The 24628-nt window shown below is 38.3% G+C and overlaps 1 protein-coding gene across 2 annotated transcripts in view; it reads right to left on the reverse strand.

The window, feature by feature from the left end:
• Window positions 1–24628, reverse strand: part of prkcba (protein kinase C, beta a) — a 98577-nt gene that overhangs the window by 35929 nt on the left and 38020 nt on the right. For both annotated transcript variants that reach the window (XM_051933342.1, XM_051933341.1), the window contains exons 3-8: window positions 11871–11953; window positions 11036–11147; window positions 10569–10697; window positions 3309–3465; window positions 3026–3160; window positions 2827–2923 (exon numbers count right to left, since the gene is read on the reverse strand). In XM_051933342.1, the coding sequence (XP_051789302.1) occupies window positions 2827–2923; window positions 3026–3160; window positions 3309–3465; window positions 10569–10697; window positions 11036–11147; window positions 11871–11953 (713 nt within the window). The remainder of the gene's footprint in view (window positions 1–2826; window positions 2924–3025; window positions 3161–3308; window positions 3466–10568; window positions 10698–11035; window positions 11148–11870; window positions 11954–24628) is intronic.

Here is a 24628-nt window from a genome sequence, read left to right on the forward strand (position 1 = left end):
GTACACTCCATGCGAACACTGGCCAGGCATGTTGTCTCTCTTATTAACATATCCTAATGTAAAACTACACACACTTGGCAAAAATTACATACTTTCCCAGTTGAAGTTGAATTAATTTTACAATATGGATTACAGGTTTGTGGGGCAATATTGTGACATGTATGTCAAACCATGAAATTTCTACTTGCACATGTTAACCACTATTCTTGCAATATGATCTAGGAGTATTATTGCCTTTCTCAAAACTTGTCTCCCTTACTTTGAAACTTTTGTCTCCATTGCCCAAAAAAATCACAGCACAAAATGTACATGTGTACAAGTGCCAGGATCTCTGCCTATAAAAAAACAATTCTGACTCCCATCCAGCTGCTTTATTACATGGTGTCACCCGGTATCTATTCTGAAGTATAAAGGTGAAGAGTTTATTAAAGGAATAACAATGAAAGAAAACCTCACTTTGTGTAAAGTTTTTCTTCATGAAATACTTATTTATGTAACTCTTGTGGTGGATGGCAAGGATGCCCCCACAGTGGAAGAATCAGGGGAGAGGATATACATAGGGCACTACCTCCCCCGTAGCACTAGATGGCAGCCCCCCAGGTTTGCAGCGGTACCTCGGATATCTAGAGGGCTTCATGGGAGTTGGATTTTGACACAGCCCTGTTGGGTTCCGTTGGGTGTTACAGGAACAGCGGAGCCCTACTACATTGGGCTATCACCACAGTACTTCCAGATCATGATGATGGACCACCTGGAGTGTTTTTGGGTACAGCATAAAAGGGACCGCTTCACTTCATTCAAAGAGCCAAAGTTGGGAGGGAGAGGATGACGCTTGCCGGGAGGAGTGGATGTGGAAGATAAAGAGACACACAGGGACAAAAAGAAAGTGAAGACAAAGGGTTGCAGAGTGTGCTGCTTCCGGCTTCTATTACTGTGTTTATTGTGCTGTACTGTGCTGTGCAGGTGGGAAACAAAGGAAAGAATCTCCTAGAGAGGAATAAAAAGCCTGTGTGCATGAAAGAACCTGTGTCTGTATCTGTCTCTGTCGGGTTTGGGGCGCTGGAGTGCCCCTTGCACTCCACACTCTATAATCTTACTAAGTGCTAGTGTTGTTTTCCAAAATTGTACAGCATGTTACTTCAAAGTAAAAATATTGAAACCAAACTGGGTTTTGATTACATATTGGGTACAACATTGGCATTATATTAACTGAAGTAGGTGGCATAAGCTGGCCTGTGCTGATATGCTATATCTTTTCTTTCATCCTATTTATTATCGTTGCTATTCAATTTTAATAAGCTTGTGATTAAGCAAAATAGAGAAGGTTTTTGTTCAGTGCCAAAACACATAACTTTATGTTCTATTTTTAGTTAATCAAGAAACTGAGGAAAACAAATAAATAATTAAATAAAATGTAAAGAACATCAACAGCCCCGTGAATACTTCACTTCTCAACAAAGAGAATCTGGTCATGTAACCCAGTGCTTAATCAATGCCTCGGATTTTGGAATTCTCTGGCATTTAGCATGACAATCCCAAAAAATCTGCCAGGCACAAAAGAAAGAAAGAAACATAAGTACATTAACAAGGATTTTGGACTTAACATAGTGTATGGTATGTTTAGAGCTTGTTTCACATAATGGAGTGTAAAACACATTCAACAAAGCTACAGAAAATGTCTGTGGCATAAATACTAATAAATGCAAAGAGAGACAAAAAGATTTGCTATAAAACTGAAGTCTTATAAAACCAGACAAATGAAGTAGGGTTAACAGATAGGGACTTCTAGTCCATTAAAGCTTTGCAGGCAATAAACATTTTTCAAAAATAAATAAAAATAAAATAAAGTAATAAATAAAATGCATGACTGTAAATCCTGGATTTGCAGATTATTTTACACATAAAAACATTGAATTAAGCCTGAAATTTAATAAAAGCCCAAAATCATTTGGTGTGGTACTTGGTAGGATTGAAATTCAACAGTCACATGTTTGCCAAGGTCAGAGTTGGGAAACACTGGAGACATTTTGCAATAAACTATGTTAATATGTAGAAAATAAAAACAAACTTGAACCCCACACCAGTATTAAAAGTACAGCTAACATACCCTCTGGTATGGAGTACACCAATACAAAGGCACCTTAGGAGGAGGCGATTGGTGTAGCCCTTTCATAGAGACTAAAGACTGAGGACATCCATACATCCCATGTTGATTATATCCATAGACAGCTATGTAAAGTCACAACACACAAAAAGACCAACTTAACATTGAAAAGCACAGAACGCACTCAAGGTACAGGAAAATTTTTTCAACACCCATTCAAGTGCATCTAATCTAGGGTTAAATTAGGATATGAGTTGTGCAACATGACCTTGTTCACCAAAGATTACTCAAGTTGCTCCCTTAACTCAGAAACAGCTCCACAAAATATGATTGTGCTGTAACATGTGCTTCTTCTGAATGGATCGCCAGACCAATGTACTTTAACATCATTTCACGCGAATCCAGTCCCTAGATCTAATGCAACACACAAAGCTTAACACTCTGATAATAAACATACATAAATGAGGACTGTGGTAAAAAAAAAAAAAAAAAAAAAAAAATCATTCCTTCCATATTAATCACCCATCTTCCTTCCACATTTACAATGGAGGACCTCAACATTATACATTTCATAAGACACACGTCAGATGACAGAGAATTCCCTTAAACCAGACTTAGTTAAACAGGATGAAACAAAACTCCTTATCCACACACAGTCATAAAGATACCCCCTTAACCATGGGTTCACTATAAAAACAATATCAATTAAGACACACACTTACGTCAAATTTCTGCCTGAGCTCTTCTCGGCCTTCCTCACCTTCAGGGGGAACTGGGACATTAAAATATTCACCCTCCTCCTGCCCCAGCAGCTTGAACCTACAATTAAAGTGTCTTGTTATTGACCGAGTAAAGGTAGGACTGCATGCCAGTCCAATTACAGCAGTTTCCTAAAAGGTCAAAAAATCTTGAACTTCTTACCAGCCACTGACACCTAGTTTTTGTAGCTCTGAGATTCCGAAAGACAGTGCTCCCATGAAGTCATTCCGACTGGTGAGGTCCCAGTCCCAAATCTCAACTGAAAGCCTGCGATCTTTGTCAGAGTCTTTGAGGTGGCTGCAGGAAATTGAGCAAGAGAATCAACAACCAGCCAAGTACCAACTAGGCTTGCTCCATGACTTTATACTACAGCACGTTCTAAAGTGCCTACTGTACCAGTCCGACTAACTCTGACTCAAAACAAGCATAAATAGGAGTTACTTACAAGGTAAAACTTTCGCTCCATTTTGGGTTCAGAGAGCATTTGATAGTTTTAGTTTTTTGTTTGCTTTCACTTTTGGGGTCAGGAATGAGCTTCAGTTTAACATAGGGATCAGATAGTCCATTAGGGTCCATTGGCACCAGATTCTTGGCTTCTTTGACTGAAACAAAAAACAAACTTTCTAAGCACGAGTCTTCACACCCAACTAGTTATGGCAATAATCTAAGGATGCACTGACACTGCTACTCATGTCAAGCCAATAAAATGTTGTAAGTTATGTTACTTGGTGTCAACTCCATGATATAACTTTTTTTCTCAGTACCAAACCTCAAGTTTAAGCAACAGAAAATTACAAAAGGGACTTGGACTAAAATGCATGGAGTTGCTACACTTTGAGGTACCTGCCAAAAAAAAAAAATCAATGATAATGAAAATTATAGGTACAAAAAAGCAATGAAAAATGAATGCTGGTTGGACTTGTGAGTTCCTGTGAATTAGTTTGTCAGGTGTAGTGAGATGTTTAATGCACAGGTGGCACATTATATAATAAACAAGATAGAGTCTGAGTGTTGAAATAATGTTAGCAGATAAAAACAGCATCAAATAAAGCTGAAAATTCAAAAGACAAATGGGGCATTATGGTTTTATTTATATAGATATAAGCAGTGCACAAGTCCACATCTTGGACCAGAGTGGGAGTGACAAAGTCAAAGGCTATGCAAAACAATCTGTTAGGTACACAGTGCTTGTGTACTAGTTTGATTTCATTAACTTGTGATTCTTCTTTTATTGCAAGTTTATTCCAGAGATAGCAGTTTAATTCTACAACAGGTCTAAACCAGATTCCTGTTTAGAATATATACCTGAATTTATTTTAGTTTAAACATTCAAAGTTGAGTTGAAAGTTTCAGGTCTCTCCACTCAGCTTCATATTCCTTCAGATGCCCTTATCTGAAATGTTTTATGTTTGTCCAGATGTCCAAGGAAGCTGCAGTCCTACTTCATGCAGAGACAACGCAAAAAATGTTCACAGTTTGTGAGCGGTCGCTTGGAAAAGTTGTGTGAACATTCCAGTAACAACAATCAATGCACCACCTGTTGTCACAAACTACCCACTAATTCAGTAATTATAATGCAAGGATTTTGTGCATTTAGTCTTTTTACACAAGAAATATAATGTGTAAATGAAAACAAGCCATGTACAGTATGTCACTTGCTGTACTCATGTGTCGTGGGAATTTTCAGAGTTGCCACTTGCAACTTCCCACCTCCCCAACTCACTGTATTCATGTGAATTTCTGGTTGGAAAATCAAGGTCACTGATGAATATTTGCATATAAATCCACAAAAAGAGAAAGTGCAGATCAGCTCAAATGTATTTATTCAAAATATCAAAAAAGTGTGCACTGCATAGCTCCAAATACTACACAACCACAACATCTCTGTTCAAGCTGAATTTAATTTTATATAAAGTTATAAAATGCAAGGTCAGAGTAATACTGCTCCCCAGATATTCTAAGTAACAAACTTATCTACGGATTGTCCCAGTGGGGGCTACCCCTCAGGGAGTTATTTACATAAAAGTACCCACTGTGGAAGTTACGATTTTTACACAGCACCTGAATTAAGTATTAGGGCTTGCAGAGCTGCCAAACTCTGTGTGAAGTATAAACTGGCCTTGAGCCACAAAAGCCTGAAAAAGTAAAATTGAAAAAAACACCACAAAAAGTCAGTCCAGGTCATATTTAGCAAATCTGTTTTGACTGCATGCTGTGATAAAATTACAAGTGATTCGATTCAGAAAGCATTTATTATTAAAATTGGTATAGACTGCTTTCCTAACTTCCACTGGGGACCGGTTGACTACTCTTTTCATCAGTCAGGATTGTCCTTTCGTGCTGTACATAAATACCAGAAGCAAAACTGCCAAATTTTATGCACATCATCTCTTAATGCTCCCACAGCAGCTAAAATTCTGCTTACTCCACCTTTGATTTATTGCCAGTTGTACTTTATGTATGCCACACGTTTTTGTGACTCTAAGAAGAAGAAGCATGAGATGCAAACAAATTATGTCTGCTGTGTGAATGTCTCTCTAAATGAGAAAAGAAACAGACTAATAGCAACAGAGCTAATATACTGTTGTGTTATATTTAACAATTAAAAAGCCTAGATACATGCAGCAGGTATATATTTATTTCAGTAGTTTGCAATTATTAGCAGGGTACAGTTTTTTGTTGTAATACCTATTTGTAAAGAGAATTTCTCTACTGTTAGCTAAATGTTTATAATATTCTCAATTTATTGTTAATTTTGACAAGAGTAATTCTTTAATAATTGATCAAAAAATAAGCTGCATTGACTGCACCTTATTAAATATGCTTCTACTGTCTCCGTCTTCTGCATTTCTACTGTTGAAAATTTAGCATCAATCTTTTTTCTTTTTAAGGTAAGTACTTGGATTGGTACTTGTTATTGGCTTATGCTGCTAATGAAGTAACAGACATTGGCATCAGCTGTCAAAAAATGATATCACTGCACCCCTACTCTCGATGACTCCCTTCAGCAAATTAGTGTTTCAACCTGCCCCATTTGTAGTCCATCCTAGAACCATCCACAAGACATTCACATACATTTACAAATTGTAAATTATAATCCACCTAAATCATTGGGTAACCTGAAAAATAGCATAGGACCTGACAATGCCAGCAGTCTAGCGTTCCCAAAGACCTCCTATACAACTATCAACACTTGCTCAGTTACCACCACACCTATAACTCACTGGAACACTTTTTCTAGCTCTGTGTGCAAGGCTCCCTCAATTGCAAAGAAGCAAATTACACCTGCAAGTACACCTTTTGCCAAAAGCACTGTATATCTGCCATTTCCAAGAGTCTATACACAGTGTTATTAAGTTGATTCTTGAATTTGCTGTCAGATTTCTGATATGCTGATGCCATCAGTTCTAACTGTCAATCAACCCTTGTATTCATTCGGGGTTCTGCAACCTAAAATTTTATTTTTTAAATCATTGGCTTACTTTACCTGCCATCTTAGTTTATGGGTTTACAGATATATAATTCAAGCTTTCACATGAATTTAAACTGACTATAGACGTGAAAAATAGTAATACTATAAACTAATTAAGCTATTCTACTCGGTACCTAATTAGACAGCACAGAATAGTACATACATCTGTGATTTCATATTGATAATGTACAAAACTTAACTCTCCTTCTGAACACTGGTTTTAAATTTTATTTGGTTCGTGGTATGCTGGGTGCAGAAACACACTAATCACTGCATGCTCCCAACCTCTTCCTCCTCCTTCTTTCTAATGACATTCACAGCACTATTTGAGCTGCATCTTTCTTGATTTGACCCAATATCTTTTCTCTTTGTAGTCATTGAAGACATAATATGTTTTCAATGTTTATTATTGTAGATGTTAAGCTCTATAGAGCATCTTTCTGTGTGTTTCACACGAACAAATTAGTAAAAAAAAAAAAAAAAAAAACAACTAGTTGTGGTGTTTGTGCAGGTGTGTGTCCTCACAGCACTGAATGCAAGAATGGAGGCATATTAGCATTTCATTGTCTCGTCCACTTCTTTGGCAAGAAATTACATTACATTTACTTATTTGGCTGATGCCTTTATCCAAGGCAACCTGCAACATTTATGATACAATTGGTTCCAATTCTTTCACTTTTCCAATTGGAGCCCAGGCAGGTCAAGTGACTTGCTAGTGGGCACATAATGACATCAGTAGCAGGATCTGAACCCTCAATCTCAAGGTTTGAAGTCCAAAGCCTTAACTACTATGCTACACTGTGTTATGTTAAAGTTAAATTAAGTTATATTAAAAAGAGAAACAGTTCAGGAAAAATATTTGCCTATAGTTTAAAAAAAATCAATATGCTCATTGATCATTTTAGGCACATGGAGATACATGTTACTGATGAAATGCATGGTCCATGAATTTTTAAAAGAGCACTTGACAAGAATATTAGAGGATTATACAACAGGAGAAAGCTCCACATAATACTTGTAAACTAGCAGCTCTCATGCCATAAAGACTTCTCAGGTATAAATCAATGTAAAATACAGTAATTTATAAAGTTATTATATTTTAATGTGTATATGACATTCCATGTGTGTGAGATGCTTTGTGCTCAGATAAAAAGTAAAACAACTCTGTTACTATTTGTAAGGAAATGGAAAGAACTTTGAAAAACTATATTAGTAATACATGTGCACAGATTTTACCCATCATTCATCTTTTTTACTTCACTCGTTGGTGAAAGCTCATTCACAGAGTTGTATACATGTAAAAATACGTATATGGCTGCAAGCAGAACCCAGCACTTTGCACTAATAATTATACTTTGCATATTCTTTTATGTTGCTAGTACACAGTGAATTGCTAATTGACAAAATCACTAAGGCAGTCAGCCTAATATCTCATATTGTGACAATGGCCTTTAGAACAAAGGAGATCTACTGCTGCTGTATATGGGCGGGTCACAGTCCATGCCATTGGGTCATCCTGTATGACAAGGGCCAGATGTTTTTCAGAAAAACGGGTACTTGCAAAAGTGAAAATTGAAAGGAATAGTAATAAACTCTCAATACTTAGCACAGACACTGTTAAAGGGAGCAGCATATCTCAGAAGAAAAGAAGTTGTAAAGTTCTCCGCTTATGCACTCCCTGTTGCTGCACTGGTACATTTTTAATATTATTTGGAATTTTTACATTTATTGTCTTTTATTATCTGACACTTTAAGTTCTTTTTTCAGTCTTACAAGACAAGTAATTTTTATTAGTACACCTTTAAAGAGAAATATAAAATAATTGGAAAGAAACGCAGTCCTTATTCATGAAAGTTAAACATTACATATATTTTCCAACAGACTGTTGATAACCTACTTACTTACTTTTTGTTTTTTAAAATTATCATTTTAGAGCTTTTTAAAATGAAACTCTTCACTAGGTGCACTTTTAAAGCTCTCATCTAATATTTGAACAAAACTTTGGCTTAATTCAAAATTTCTGGTAATGCTTTCTAGAAAGTGGATGACCTCAACTGGCCACATTTCTAATTGTTCCCTTTCTCCAGTATTGTTGAAATGTTGGGTTATGCATTAGAGTCAGAATTTTGACGTTACAATAGGGTTAGCAATGCAAAGATACAGTATTAAGATTGCAATGACTGCAGCTTTTAATTAACGAGAATGTGAAAAGGTTGTGTGTTAATTACAAAGATTAAATTTAGATGGCTGTGCATTCAATTAAGGCAAAGTGTTTACTAAATGGCCATATAATACATTCAAAATAAATCATTGTATTGTAATGCTAATCAATTATTCATATTCTCTTGGGCTTCAGGGCTCCAGTCAAGGATGCTTACAGTTTGGCACTGACACAATTTTGTGTATGTCCAGAGTCTCTGTATATTTTGATCTAACAAGTTAAATAAAATATCTTATGGTCACTGGCACCAGTTACTTCAAAGTATAAGAATTTTGCTTTAGTCAATTGCACTCATTATACGTTAAGTGCTAATAAACACTTATTTCAAAAGGTTTTCACATTATGTCAGTGTTACTACACATAGTACTTTACTAAGGGTTTTATCTCGTATGATATATTAAGTGTGTGTGTGTACGCATGTAAGTTAGATTTAGTCTAAAATCACAAACAAAACCAAAGATTCAAGGAAATGTATTTGGACTAAATAGCTTACGACTGTAATATTGGATCTGATTTGTTAAGCATTTGTGAAGGCTGTAAACTCGCCCATCTTGATTACAATAGCTTTTAAGATGGTGTGTGTGTGATGGTGGGTAAATAGAGCCAGTACAAAGCCAACCTAAGCAGTTGATCCTTAAAGATTAACTGAATCACCCATATACAGTAATTTATTTGAGACTGTCATAATCATTTCCAGTATCCACTCTTCATAATGATCTCTTGTCACTCGTCACTACACTACGGCATTCCAGATCACCTCACTATACAACATCACTTCAAGGCTGCCTTTTCTCATTCTATTCCTTCAAGGCTGTTCTTTTTCTGTCTGATCAATGGCAGTCATTAGCAGATATGTGCTCTGTAACTCTCTCCAAAGCTGCCTTATTATATATACATATCCCCAATACACGTTTAAACAGCTCTATTTCAAGTACATTGCACCATGAAAGTAGCGGTTCAATATATTCAAAGGTTTCCACCAAAAAAAAAAAAAAAGAAACAACACAGCAGTTGAGGAGCTTTCTTCTCTTCATAGTCAACCATGGCCATCTGGTGGACAGAGTACATCACTGCCTCTATTTTGATATAGGGAGCTAGAATCAGAATTAAGACTATTGCTATTTGCAAGCTACACTTTGTAACTGGCACACACAAAAGTGTTCTACATTTCCTCCACAGTCCCTTTTTAAAAACTTACAAAAAGGACACTCGTAGTGCCACAATGTGCAACTAGTAAGAGTTTCAACAGATGATGAAAAAGATGCACAGTGTACCCCTCTCAACAGTAGCCTTTAGAGACACAGCAATAACATTTGTAAGCTCACTATGGGTGCTTGCAAATGGAAAGTCTGAAACAAATTTACGCCTTGGAAAAAAGCAGACAGGGGGCGTATTATGTCTACAGTGTAGAAAATACTACAAGTTAGTTGCATTACACTCTTGTAAATACACAAAGCAGCCTATAAATATATACAATGAGTAAAACTGGTCGTTATGGGTGTTGATTTCTGTCAATGTATTTTGTCTGCTGTTATACACAGGTATTGTAACAAAGAATTGTCAGGTTTATGACCTTGAAGAAGGGATGAGATTGGCCCAGCAATACTTAGTTCTGTACACAACCTTCTCATTGCTCATCACTTACTTGCTATCTGTTAGGTATGGAGGAGCAAGAGTGACTATGAGCACAGAGGATAAGTTATCATGGTTAACAGGCAAAGCAGATAGACAGAGGTCAGAAGCAACTCTCTGTCCTGTAGCCAATATAGACAATGAGAATGAATACAATACAATGGTGCCTTGATAGAAGAAGGTTTCATTATATCATACCTAAGATTATGGCAAGCATGCTGTTACCCATTGTATTGAATGGTCAATACAATAAATATCAGTACAAACATAAAAAGTACATGCACATTCTTACCAGTCTATTGTAGTCAAATGGACATTATAATAGAGCTAGAACAATTCTGATAAATATCAACTGAATGACAGAAGTAATGATTACTCACTATGCACCGTAAGAACATCTTTCTTGATTTCAGCATCAATGCAAATTCGTCCTCGACGCTCAGTATGGTCAGTACCACATAGACTGGGAACATTTGCCACACATCGCTTGTGAATATTCATCGTGCATTCTAAATAGAGAAAAAAAAGTAAACATCTCACCAAAGACTCCAAACTGATCCCACAGGCAATGAAAGATGATGAAACTTGTTCAGTATGTCTGAATTAAGCTTTCTAATAACACTAGAGGCCTTGAAAGTACACATTATGTTCTTTGCAATAATTGAATTACACTTGTCCAGCTGTCGATTTTAATGTCAAGTTTACAAAATGACACACAGAGTCTTAGCACAGTAAAAATCCATCATTACACCTGTATGAAGGACCATTTAAGAGATAAACTGGATGTTAACAATTAAGTGCAGGGAGTTTCCTGACATGGAAGGCAGTAGACAACGTGGATACTCACGATCACATTTCATCCCCTGGTGAATAAGTCCATACAGCAAGGATCCGCAATGGTCACAGAAGGTTGGACTAGAGTAGGTGTGCACTTTGAACTTGTGCTTACTCCTTGGGTCCTGAAACAAAGAAAACACAACAAACATTTCTGTTCTGGGATCAATGTCTCTGACACTGTCCTGCCAAAGCATGCTGTGCCACTTGACAGAACTGCCAATATCAAACTGAGTTGCCCTGTTGTAGTGCCAACAGCATACTGTGCTTCTCTGTAGCAGCGCCATCACTACTGTGTGTCAATCTGTAGCACTGCCAGTAGCACGCTGTGACTTAATTAACACTCAAAATATCAAAATCTGTATCTTAGTAGCAGTACCCTGACCACACTATGCCACATGGCAGTGTTAATATTATAGAGTGGTACTCCGCAGCAATGGTAACTGCACACAGTGCGGCATGCAAATAACTGCACAACTACTCCGAGTCTCAGTACCACTAGTATCAATAACTCACACTGCTGACTCAGAGTAGTTGCCAGTATTTTACGCTAACACTGATTAGAATGACACGACCACACTGTGCCTGAGTAGAACATCAAGAACACACTGCACTACCCTATAGCACTGCCAATACTCCATACTTGGCCATGCTTACACTACACTAGGTCCTAGCACTGGTGTCAGTGTCATCCCAAAGAAAGTATACTAATGAATCGATGCTTCATTTACTGTGTGGTAATGGCAGTGTATCTGAAATTTACCTGCATGTTGGGCTGTCGGCTTCCTAAATACAAATAAGTAGAACACGCAGCATTATTGACATATTGAACAAAGAGGAGTACTCACTTCAGAGGCTGGTCCTTTGTCAGCGCCCGGGCAGGAAAATGTGACAAACTCATGACAGCGTTTGTGAACCACAAAGCAGCAGACTGAAACCAGAACAGAAGAAAAGAAATGTTACATACATATTGGTTAGGTGGGCAAGGGGAAAGAAGATGGGTTCACAAGAGCAGAGAGACACCTGAACAGGCTGCATAAGGACAGGGTGTCTTGTTGACAAGTTGAGGAAACAAGAGTGCTGGACTCTCTTGACCTGTGGAGAAGTGGGGTGGAGACAGGGGGCAGCAGCCGCAGTTAGGTGCAGGCCGGGGATTCTTCTGATTGGTTCTAATGTGCAGGAGGACACAAGATTTCCTGACTCAGTGCTGTAGAAGATTGGGTGAGAGGGATGTACAAGGTCAGCTGATGGATGAACGTGGGCAGTGGGAGAACAGTCTTGTGACTTGCAGCAGGACAGAGAGAAACTAGTGTAGTTGTGAGTGGTAAGTCTGGGGCTGCCGAAGTGAATACAGAGTGGTGTGCCACATGTGAACTTGCTATGAATGACAGGACTAAACTCCAAGTGTGCAATCTACTATAGAGGGAGGAGAAGGATGAGCTGCTGGGCAGCTGAAACACATCTGTGATACTATTAATTGAGGCTAAGGGGCAATCTATGGAATGCATGAGGAAAACTAACTCATTTAATAAAGTTTATTTGTAAACAGAAGTCTATAATAAATCTGTCAATATCAGACAAAAACTCTTCCATAAAAAGGCAAGGCTAATGTTGTACTAACCCTATTGCCACAGGTTGCTTAAAACGTACAGAATAGCTTTTTAAGTTAGCAGTTGCTACCAAGGGACCTATTATTGCTAGGAAGTCATTAGAGCCCTTCAATCAATCACAGTATACATAAAAAAGGCAAGTTTTGGAGAACAAAAGTACACTTTTCTAGGCCTACTCCACTAAAAATGACATCACTCAAACCTTGTTAGATGAGTTTACATCAATCATGAATCAGTAAGTAAAGTGTGCACTATGTCCCATTTAGGTCTTGTGTAACACTAAAGATTCTACACATTGTAGGGCGAGACCCTATGAATGCAATTCTTACTTCAGGATAAAAGGGAATGCAAACCATATGAAAAAATCTAAATTATTTTTATTCATAAATTTAGTATGCAACTTACAGTAACATTTATGCCACAAAGGACGCCAGCACAAATTACTTGCCCTATACATGCTTCAGATTATATACCTGTAAATAATGACTGAAATACAGTAAATATCCAAAGATGGTGAGAAGACCTGACAGAGGTTCTCCATGGCCTCTTTGGTGAACTGGACAACAAATTCCCACTGTTCTCGGTAATTGTGTAGTAGAGCTCTTTGGAAATTCTATGGCGAACTGACAGCTATACAAAGTCACAGTCTCAAACATATCTGCAGCTGTTGGCTCTACTGGGTCACATGCTCAAAAACAGTTCGCTTTGTGTGTACTAGAACTCATACTGCAACATTAGAGTGATGTAATGGAGCACACATTCTTCACATTGCTGAGGGTCTCTACTTGGATACACTTTCGTTATTTTGTCGGTACTGGGAGCTTCTATTGACATACAGCTTCCTTACATCGAAAGGCAGTACAGGAACACTAGGATAACTTTATGTTATGGAGTAGCTCTTCTTCAACATTGGAGAGCTCTGGATCTCATGAAATGCCTTGGTATTGTCTTGTAGAGACTACAACAGCGCACACCAACACATCAGACAGGTGTGGAAAACAAGCTGGACAAAACAAGCAGGTAAATGAATCATACAGATAGGATTACAAGGTGAGTCTAAAAATAAACTGTCTGTCACCCTCAAACAGCTGCTTCAGTAACATACAGACAACCTCTCCAGTTACTGTCAGCCTATGACCAAGTCATCACAGCCAGGTCAGTATTAGGCCAAAGCATCACTACCTATCTTAAGGGAGACCACCATCACTCCTAGTCCAAGGATGACTTAGTGATGGACTATGCTGTCTTATACCAAGTTTTCTCAAAAACAGAAGAAACTCTCTTGGGAACAACTAGAGGAATATTTGTCCACACTGTGGCTGACCACACAGTGATACAACCTTCAAGAACTATTAAGAGCTCCAACCAGATTTTGGCTAGGTAAAGACTTATGTGGTGAAATAGAAAGACATTTTAGTCTTAAATAATACTAAACGTCCACTGTAACATTGATTTTAGTAAAACTGTCCCATCCAGCATGCTGCTCCTTTTTAGGCACCAGTCCAATCCCAGTAGTCATGTAAAACGTCACGTTCTCCACAACACGGGAGACTGCAATGAAATACTTCTAAATGAGTCTTCAATTCAGTTTAAGTCAAAGGCGAAACATCTGTGTGTGTTTGTGGATTTCTACAGTAAGTATGTTTTGGGGTTTTTTTTCTAGTAGTAAACTATTTTTTTTTGGATTGCAGAATTGATTTTGGGCTTGGTCCTTTCAGGGAGCCCTTTTGCCATATTTTGTTCTTTTTGACTTTTCTTTTTGCCTTCTAATTATACCCTTTAAATATATTAAAAATATTATTTTGTTATTTGGGGCCACAGGTTTAATGATTCACATCTCATTTATTTTGAGTATTTTTTAGTCTAGGCCATTTTGGCCTGTGCAAGTTGTGAAGCCTGCTTCTTGATTTGGGGGCAAGGCTTATTTTCATTTCTCTGCCTTACAGTGCTGCATACGGCTGGGAGGTGGCAAATCATGACACTAAAACTATAAGAAAATGCAAACAGTCACGGTTCAAATGTGTAGGAAGACTATAGGAGCAAAAAGAGAGGTAAGCTAAGCGGTATTCCCAAAAGGGGGAGGGGGTTCAAAAGGGAGACACAAAATAGAAGAGTGGCCCGGACTGGAGGAATGAATACACACAGAAAGGATAGTATTTGGTTGAAAAGACAGAAGAAATTTTAGACCAGGGCTCCTTGACTACAGGATGGACACTCAATAAGTGGGATACTGCACCAGTGGAAGGGTAGCAAATAGGTTTAACACTGAAGCCAAGAAAGGACACTTGAACAGCAGGGATACTGGGCCAGACAATTGACAGAGGAAAGATGGAATACCAATCGTGTGGAATGGCACTAGAGATGCAAGCAAACCGAAAAGGGTAATGAAGGCAGAGAGGTCCAATACTGGGACATGAGGAAGGGCTGAAGCAAGGTAAAATTCCAGATCCACCAATGGACCCAACAGAGGCAAATTGCCACACTAGGAAAAATACAAAGGTGATATGGGAAACCGGACTAGGAAGAATGTGGCACAGTTGGAATGCTTGACCGTCAGAATAATAGAAGAGATACTAAATACTAAACAGTTGGAAGAACATACAAGAAATAAGAGATACTGGACCAAAGAAGAGTTAGGAAACTGACCCGGGGAAGGACATGAGACACTGGACCATTGGAAAGTTTAAATACCAGATTAGAAGGAGGAGAAAGAGGATGAGGAAGAGATTGATCATAGTAAAAAGAAGAGAAACCAATTAGTATCAGATGAGTGTTAACTTTGAGGAAAGATAACCAAGTGGAGGAACTAGCAAAGAGAGATAACAAATGGATGGTCTGAGAGACAGCAGAAAAGAAACAGGAAATGCTGTGGAAGAACTCAGCAGCACACAAGTTTTAAAAAAAAAGAAAAGAAAAATATAAAAGCAGGCCAGTGCTGTTAGTAGAAATCATTAAGGACCTCATAAAATATTCAGTATATGCAACAGTGGCCAGTACTGGGCAGTGGATGTAAAACACAAAACCATAGCCCCTCTTGCCTGAAGGGTACTGAGGAGAACCCCTAAATGGAGTACTGCAAAGCGTGGGACAGGAATGAAGAGGCCGCTGTGGGCAGTAATTCCTCTTCAGCCTGCATATAGACTAAAATATCAAAATGATAAGAGGCGCTTGCTTCGAAGCTGCTACTTCAGGAATGCAGAGTGAAGCTTGAGGGCCGCAATGGTACACATAGTGACACAGATTTACCACTCACAACCCACAAAGCCACTGAGTGTTTTATTAACTTTATATGAAGAGAACATGCATTTTCTAAATAATCCGCAGAAACAAAAGGCAATCCATATGCAGACAAAAGTTCAGCTTGTCACATCTGTAGAGTAAGACACTAGCAGACACCACACATTCACACAAGTTCCCTCATGTACATACAAGCTTAGATCCTGGAGGAGGACACATCAACCTTCTTATTCAATATAATTGTAACAGAAACAGTATACATCAATAAAACTCGATATCTAAAGATGAAAGACACTGCATAAAACTGCACTCATACACACAAAGGACAAAGCTGTAGGATGCAGAGTTCTTACAGCCTCCAACGCCAGGAGGTAAAGTTAGCGTTCGGATCAGATAACAAGGAAGCAAAACTACAGGGCACCAAGACCTAATGGTATCAGATCTCCATGATGTAAAGTTGCAGGAGACTGAGATGATACAGGATCAGACTAGAGGAGGAAAATCTGCAAAGTAGTTGGGTAATTAAAAATAATGTGGAACATAAATACTGACCCAACTAAATGGAAATTCTCAAACACAAATTAATGGGGTCTACTTTGAGTAATACAAGACTACAGAAAATACCTAACTCATTATATACAGGATTTATAAAACTTCACAATAACAGGAAGTTCAGAGAGAGAGAGAGAGAGACAGAGAGAGAGACAGAGAGAGATTATTGTTACCCACTCAAAATTGAGGTACAGTACTTTACACTTCTTAATACTGCTCTCCCCACTCTATATTATATAGTATAAACATATCTATATTTCTGTCTATATATATATATATGGTTGAAATAGTTTACTGTCAAATGAGGGCACCGTGGCAGATGTTAGCTGACTTGCTGACCAACCACAAGCATTTCCTGGTAGGTAACCACCCACACAATCAGATTGTGACACAGACTACGAATGCAATATATATATATATATATATATATATATATATATATATATATATATATATATATCCATCCATCCATCCATCCGATTTCTTAACCTGCTTATCCAAGGTGGGGCCATGGGGAAGCTCCAGCCTATCCCAGCAATCATCAGGCACAAACCAGGAGCAACACCTAGACAGGGCACCAGTCCATCCCACGGTGAACACACACACACACACACACTTATCATATCATATCATATTATTATATTATATATATATATTAATATATATATATATATTAATATATATATTAAAAAAAGATTTCTGAAATCATGCGAAGTTTTCATGTGACATTTTCATGCAACGCTAATTTTTCATCAAAACCGTACATTATATAGTATACATCTATATATCATTCTTTTCATCTTCATCAGGAAAATACAACAATGATACTCTCCTGTCAATACAACCAATTTAAAGTGCATATGTCAAACAAAATACCTATATATATCTGCTCTGCTAAGAACAGTAGTAGTTCAGTTGTGTGTTAGCAGTCAAGAAATAAAACCTATGTAACAAATTTGAAAACTGCATAAACATTCAATTGCCGACATAATTCTGACTGGTGAGCATGCAAGAAAGTTGTATTCCTTAAATTAAATTAAGATACTGGTGATACTTCAGTACTTAGATTACCATTCATCTTACATAGACAACAATTTCCCATAGTTGTAGCGTTTACTATAATTATAAATAAATCTCAGGGCCAGAGTTTTGACCATGTTGTAATATACCTGTGTTTGGGTTGGGGGTTGTTTTGGGGAGCTGGGGGTGTGGGTTGGCATTGGTCTGCCATAGGTGGCCATGGGGGGGCACACCCCTCTAGTATACATATACATAAAGAATATTCTTGAAAAAGTATTCAGTCCTCAAAATTTTTCCTCTTTAATATATACAGATTCTAAACTTACAATATATTGAAGTAATACCTTTGCAGCTAATCTTCAAAACAAACAAATTAAAAACCTTTCAGCAATTTACTAAAAGGGAAAAATCCATATTGTGAGATTTAAAAAAAGTATTCATACCCTTTGTAAATATCAGGCTAGCTTTGCTCAGGGGCAGTGCAGTACCCTACCAACTCACCCAGATTGTTACAGCTGGATCACCTGATCAATTGATTTACGAGGATAAATACTGCCTGTTTCGAAGAGATCTAACAGTAGGGCAGAGATTTTCCACACAGGAAACCAAAATGACCATAAAAGAACATTAAGCGATATTAAGTATAGAGTTAGGGAAGGGTACAAGACCATCTTAAAGGCATTGAACATATCTCAGAGCTCAGTGAAGTCCATAATATGAAAGGGAAAAAAAATAATAAACTACAGCCATACTGCCTAGGTCATGTTACCCTTCCAGACTTAGTCAATGAACAAGAATAGCACTGGTCAGAGAGGCTAAAGCAAGACCTGGAGTAGATTAACTAAATTGGGGATCCCTAGGCCGAGACTAGCTTAATCTCCCAAATCATGACCTTCCTGTTAAAACAAATGCTCCAACTTTTTGTGCCTTACCATCACATAGCAAGAATGAAATGCAAATCACTGTGTGACACTTGATGCAAACACTTATTCCTTATATTTTTTGATTTTAATTAGAAACAGGTAACATTCCACACAGTCATGACAAATTTACCAAATCAACATTTACTCTAACATAATGCCAATCAGGCATTTAGACCAGGCATACAATATCAACAACAGTGACCGAAGGAATAAGCAGTGAGAATCAGCTACAAACAACATGATATGAGCAACAAGGTCACTCCTGCTAGTGGCCCACTGCTGTCTAGCCAGTCCACCCACAACATCCACAAAGCTCAGACGAATGCATAACACAATAGTAAAATGCATGTTCCTGCCTTCAAAAGCTTTTATTCTGGTGTTCCTTGTAGCAAAATCCTTTAGGATTTTTGTGAAACACAATTGTTGAGGGGTCTCACAATTTAATGGGGCAATAGTGTTGGACTGTCGAGTCTTTCCTGTTGCACTGTAGAACTCAGTCTCTTTTATGCCATAGTCTGCTTTGACAAAGAGAACTAATCATTGGCATTAGTGGCAGGTAATCAGGCAAGGACTAGCATCAAAAAAATGGCTCTGGACTTTTGTCTGGACTGGTGTGTCACAATTGGCCAGGCACCAGGTATACTAGCACCCTTCAATGCACACACACACGTTAATCTCTACTGATTTATAGTTAAAGTCGTGCAGGGTACTCTTGTTCAGTCCTGTGAACCCATCCTCAATGCCACAGGTTTTTGTTTCATGTAGATTCACACACAATTAATTACTTTTACCTTTTATTGATCTCATTTTTTTAATTATCTGGTCTTTATTCATTCTCACACTTTTTATTAATAAAAGTGCAGTATTATGATAGTGTTTCCTAATTGCTCATACATCTGTATTTTGCCATGTCTTTAAATGTTTAACTTTCTTCTGTCATTTTCTTCTCAACTTTGTGGGTTTGCTCTCTTAATTGTACCCCAATACCCCCAGCCCAGGTTGGCCTATTTGTTAATCCACCTCTGTCTGCACCAATTGTCATTTTGACCAAATTACATAAGTCAGTGACTGACTGGAGTGGATGTTCACAGCTAAATTACCTTTAAGGCGCTGAACAATACGGGACTTAATATAAGAGTGGCAAAGAAGCAAAAAAAAAAATTCTTGCTTGTAAAGACTTTGCAAAATGTCACTAGAAGATACTGCAAATATGTGGCAGAAAGTCTTGTGGTCTGACTAAAGTGGAACTTTTTTAGCTTGAACACTTAGTGCTGTGTGTGGCATAATTCTAACACTGCTTATTGGGTGGGTAACACCATTTCTGCTGTTAAATACGGTGGTGGCAGCATCATGTTGAAGGGGATGCTTTACATCAGTGGGGACTGGCAAGCTGGTTAGAAATGACAGGGAATGGAATATTGCACAACACAGACAGATCCTGGAAGGAAACCTGCTAGCGGCCCCTGCAAGACAGCTTAAACCCTGCAGGTAGTTTGTATTTCAACAGGACAAGGACCCAAAGCACACTTGGCAGAGCCACAAATAAAAATACTGATGGCTTTGAGTGGCACTGTCAGGGTGCAAGCCTGCTCCCACAAGTCCGAGGTAAATACTTCTGCACAAGATACATTTTTAAATTTATTTATTGACTGAATTATTTGTCCTGTGAGACTGTATATTTGTTTTTATGTTTATAGTAATGTGTGCATCATAAACTTCCCCTTGGGATTAATACAACTTTAATCTAATCTAAAGCATATTGCCTAACAAGTACTTTAAAGTTTCCGTGTGTAATGTGAATACACTAAAATGTGGTCAAATCAAATCAAGCAGGTAGTGTGCATTGCTATTTTGTAGTCAATTTTAAGCAGCCTACTCTATTGATCTGGAGACATTGTCATTAGCGCAAGCTGCTGTAGTTCTGTCACCCAGGACTGCACTCCATTATTTTAGGAGGGATTCCGATACTTGTCTGCCAATTCTGATTGTTCTGTTTTCTGAACTTTCTATAATATTGCCAAAACATGTACTGTCATTACTTGTTATTCCTTTTCCTCCCTTAAACTTCCACTTAACTAAAAATTCAGTTGAACTCGGTAGTTTGAATTCCCAGGCAATGACAGCATGAATGATTACAGCGTGATTTATTGTTAGTATTCTTTTTTCATTCTTGTTATCAATTAGATTATTTAACCTGAGGGGTAAAGTTGTGCAGCTTCACAAAATTTTACTAAGAAAACCCCTAGGAATTTCACTAAATGTCAAATGAGAATAAGTAACAAAAGTTCAGGTAAAACTTTCTTAAGGCATGAAGGTAAAAATGTGCTCAAAACAATTTTCTTATGTATGTTGAAAACGCTAATAAATTAGCCCCCTAGATTTCTTTTTGAATTCTTTTTCTTTTATATTATTCACTGTCCTTTAATCTTTTTAAGCCCTGTGCAGTTGCAAATGCCACTGTAAAAAATGTCCCCAGGGTAAATTTGGTTTTTCAAGTCAATAAATAGCCGGCCAGTGTTTTCTAGTTTTAGGGCATTTTTGTTTTGTTGTATCTTTTTAGTTTTTGACTATATTTGACTTACTTTTAGTTTTTCACTACTTTCTAATTGTAGTTTTTATTGTATTTTTCATTCTTTTTTTAGTTTTTATTTAGTTGAATCAAATAATTCTAGTGCTTTGAAATTGATGAGCTGTATGTTATGTTAAATATGGAAGTATTATTTGAAGAAAGTTTCGCTGCACACAGACCCACTGTCAGAGTTTATTTCAATATAGGGCAGATTTCCATCCATCCATCCATGTTCCAACCCGCTGAATCCGAACACAGGGTCATGGGGGTCACCTGGAGCCAATCCCAGCCAACACAGGGCACAAGGTAGGAACCAATCCCGGGCAGGATGCCAACCCACCGCAGATAGGGCAGATTTGGTACATAATTCTTGTTAAAATAAATCCTGAGCAGGATGCACAGGACAGGTATTTCAGAATTAAGAGTTCAGCCTGGTGAGGTCATGCAGTCATCGACAGTGGACATGGACACGTGTTTAACACCTGCCCGACCATTTACGAACTTCTCAATTCATTTGTAAACACTCTGCCATGGTAAAACATTAAATCCATATGGTGCCGAGAGCCTTCATAGAAGACAAACTTTATTGTGTTGTACATTTAATCTTAAATGGATGAGCAAGAATGGCAAATATATCCATTTAAAATGTAACATATATGTTTTGAATTTGAACAGAGGAAGATTATGTGATGAAAACTGGGAATGACATGGCATACTTACTGTTTTGTTTTAGTGTCCTTGTCACTATATCAATAAGTCACACTTGATTTAAAATAACCAAGAATTTGGATTGAATGCTTAAAACAATGCCAAACCATAAGAATGTGGTCTGTTGGCAAACACTCCGAGATATGACAGCCACAATGTTTTCAATTCAGTTTTCAAACATGCAGTGCATAGCCAGTGCTACAACTCCATTCCATCCATCCATCCATTTTCCAACCCGCTGAATCCGAACACAGGGTCACGGGGGTCTGCTGGAGCCAATCCCAGCCAACACAGGGCACAAGGCAGCTATCCATCCATCCATTTTCCAACCCGCTGAATCCGAACAGGGTCACGGGGGTCTGCTGGAGCCAATCCCAGCCAACACAGGGCACAAGGCAGGAAACAATCCCGGGCAGGGTGCCAACCCACCGCAGGACACACACAAACACACCCACACACCGACACACTAGGGCCAATTTAGAATCGCCAATCCACCTGACCTGCATGTCTTTGGACTGTGGGAGGAAACCGGAGCCCCCGGAGGAAACCCACGCAGACACGGGGAGAACATGCAAACTCCACGCAGGGAGGACCCGGGAATCGAACCCAGGTCCCCAGATCTCCCAACTGCGAGGCAGCAGCGCTACCCACTGCGCCACCGTGCCGCCCACAAGGCAGCTACAACTCCAAAAATATATAACCAATTGTGCTACACATATTAAGCACTTTTAGTTGGTGATCACTCTGAAAAGGTGCTATATGAAATAAAGTTTGATTCAACAATGAGTGGTTAAGAACATGAACAAAAAGCATTTATTGTTTACTTAAAGGGGCGGCACGGTGGGTAGCGCTGCTGCCTCGCAGTTGGGAGACCTGGGGACCCGGGTTCGCTTCCTGGGTCCTCCCTGCGTGGAGTTTGCATGTTCTCCCCGTGTCTGCGTGGGTTTCCTCCGGGCACTCCGGTTTCCTCCCACAGTCCAAAGACATGCTGGTTAGGTGGATTGGCGATTCTAAATTGTCCCTAGTGTGTGCTTGGTGTGTGGGTGTGTTTGTCCTGCGGTGGGTTGGCACCCTGCCCGGGATTGGTTCCTGCCTTGTGCCCTGTGTTGGCTGGGATTGGCTCCAGCAGACCCCCGTGACCCTGTGTTCAGATTCAGCGGGTTGGAAAATGGATGGATGGATGGATGTTTACTTAAAAAAACATTTTGCTTATTATATATTTCATAAGAAATGTAATTACAACAAATTCCAAGTGTGTAACAAAGAGGCAGTAATAGTTTGGGCCTATTACAGTTATCAGTCATTACATCCATAGAGGACTTGGTGAATTTTTAATTAGAAGTTTAGGTTTGAATGCACCGTATCAAAAATTAATGTCCATCATTTTAAAATTTAGGTTTTAGTTGAATTAATAATGCTTTATTACTGAATATCCTTGAGCACTTTAGAGCAGCCTTATGTGCGGTATAATATCAACCTGCATGTTTGCGAAAAATAATTAGAAAAAACACAGAACCTTCCACTCAGTGACCTTCAGAGCAAAATCATTCAGCAACATAAACTAGATCATATTTGTGTATGCTGATACTGTTAATGTGTCTACTGTATTTGATTTTTCTTTTTGTTTTTGCTTGTCAAAATAGCGCACAGGGGACTGCACATGCTTGTTTTACAATCCTGAGAGAGATTACTCATGATGCAAAAAAGATGAGCATGCAAATGAAAACCTCTATTATCAAAGTCCCTACAAAGAACAAGCACAGGTAAATAAATAAAAAACGTTCCATCATCACCTCATTTTGTCTCTGCCATTAGAGTAACTGCCACTGTTGGTTAGAAAGATACCGCCAAATGAAAAGTTAACATTTGCACTGCACCATGCAATGCATGTCTCTGCTATATGCTGTTTGGTATGTGATTTGTAAAAGCAGTGTTAATGTTAGGAATGACAAATGCAATGCATTTTATTACTAAAAATGTTTGTGATGCAGAATCTTTTTGCAATGACAGAGACATAGCAATTGGACAGACACCCAGACACTACGTTAACTTAGGTGGATAAGACCTGAGAAAACAATTACAGTAGATGTTTATGTTGTGTTTCACATACAAATACCCATGTGCAGTTGCTTCTTTTCTAAGCAAAAGGCAGCCTGTTTTATTTGACCTATTAGTATATTTGCTAAAACCAGTTATTCCAGATTTGCAGTGTTATTAGGGAGCTAGAATCTATCATAGCAAAACAGAAGAGCAAGGCAGGAAACAGCTGTTGAGGGTTCTCTCCTCCACACTTCAAACCCACAAATTAAGAACCAACAATCACCCAAACACTCACATTAAGAGGAGGATGGAAGCCAAAGAATCCGTAGAATACCCTTATGGATACAGACAAAAATGTCCAAGTCTAAAACTTCACACCAACAGTACTATGAAGTTTTCTGTTTTAAAGAAGTAAAAAGGATATCCTAAATACAATCCAACCTAAAATACTGCTTTGTGGCACAGTCTCAAACAAATAGTTTCTGCATAGCAAAAAGAAAAAAACATCAATAGTGTTAAGTAGTTTTGTAAGGAGGAGCAGCACATTACCAAGTCGATATGTGGGACTGATCCAGATGCATAGGACACATTCAGCTCGTCACTGCTGCTAATGGAGATGCCAGCAGTTATTACATCTGTGAGGTCACAGAGATTTTCTAGCAATGACACAGGTACAGAATGCTTGAAGATAAATAAAACTACAATTTTTGTACGTTTCCTTTTTTAAACTATTAGATCAGATCATATTTTAGATGAAATTAATGCAGAAATTGAACTGCTGTGCTGTTAAGGGATTAAAGACTTTTTCCCACCACTCTACTAGGCATTGTAAACATGTGTTATTGAGTGACTGCTGGCAATATTTCCTCACAGTCTCCTCATAATTCAATAATTATCTGCTCATTGTGCAACAAAATGCTCTGCAGTACAGAGACATGTATATTTAT

This window comes from Erpetoichthys calabaricus, chromosome 11, assembly GCF_900747795.2.
Source record: "Erpetoichthys calabaricus chromosome 11, fErpCal1.3, whole genome shotgun sequence".
NCBI lineage: Eukaryota > Metazoa > Chordata > Cladistia > Polypteriformes > Polypteridae > Erpetoichthys > Erpetoichthys calabaricus.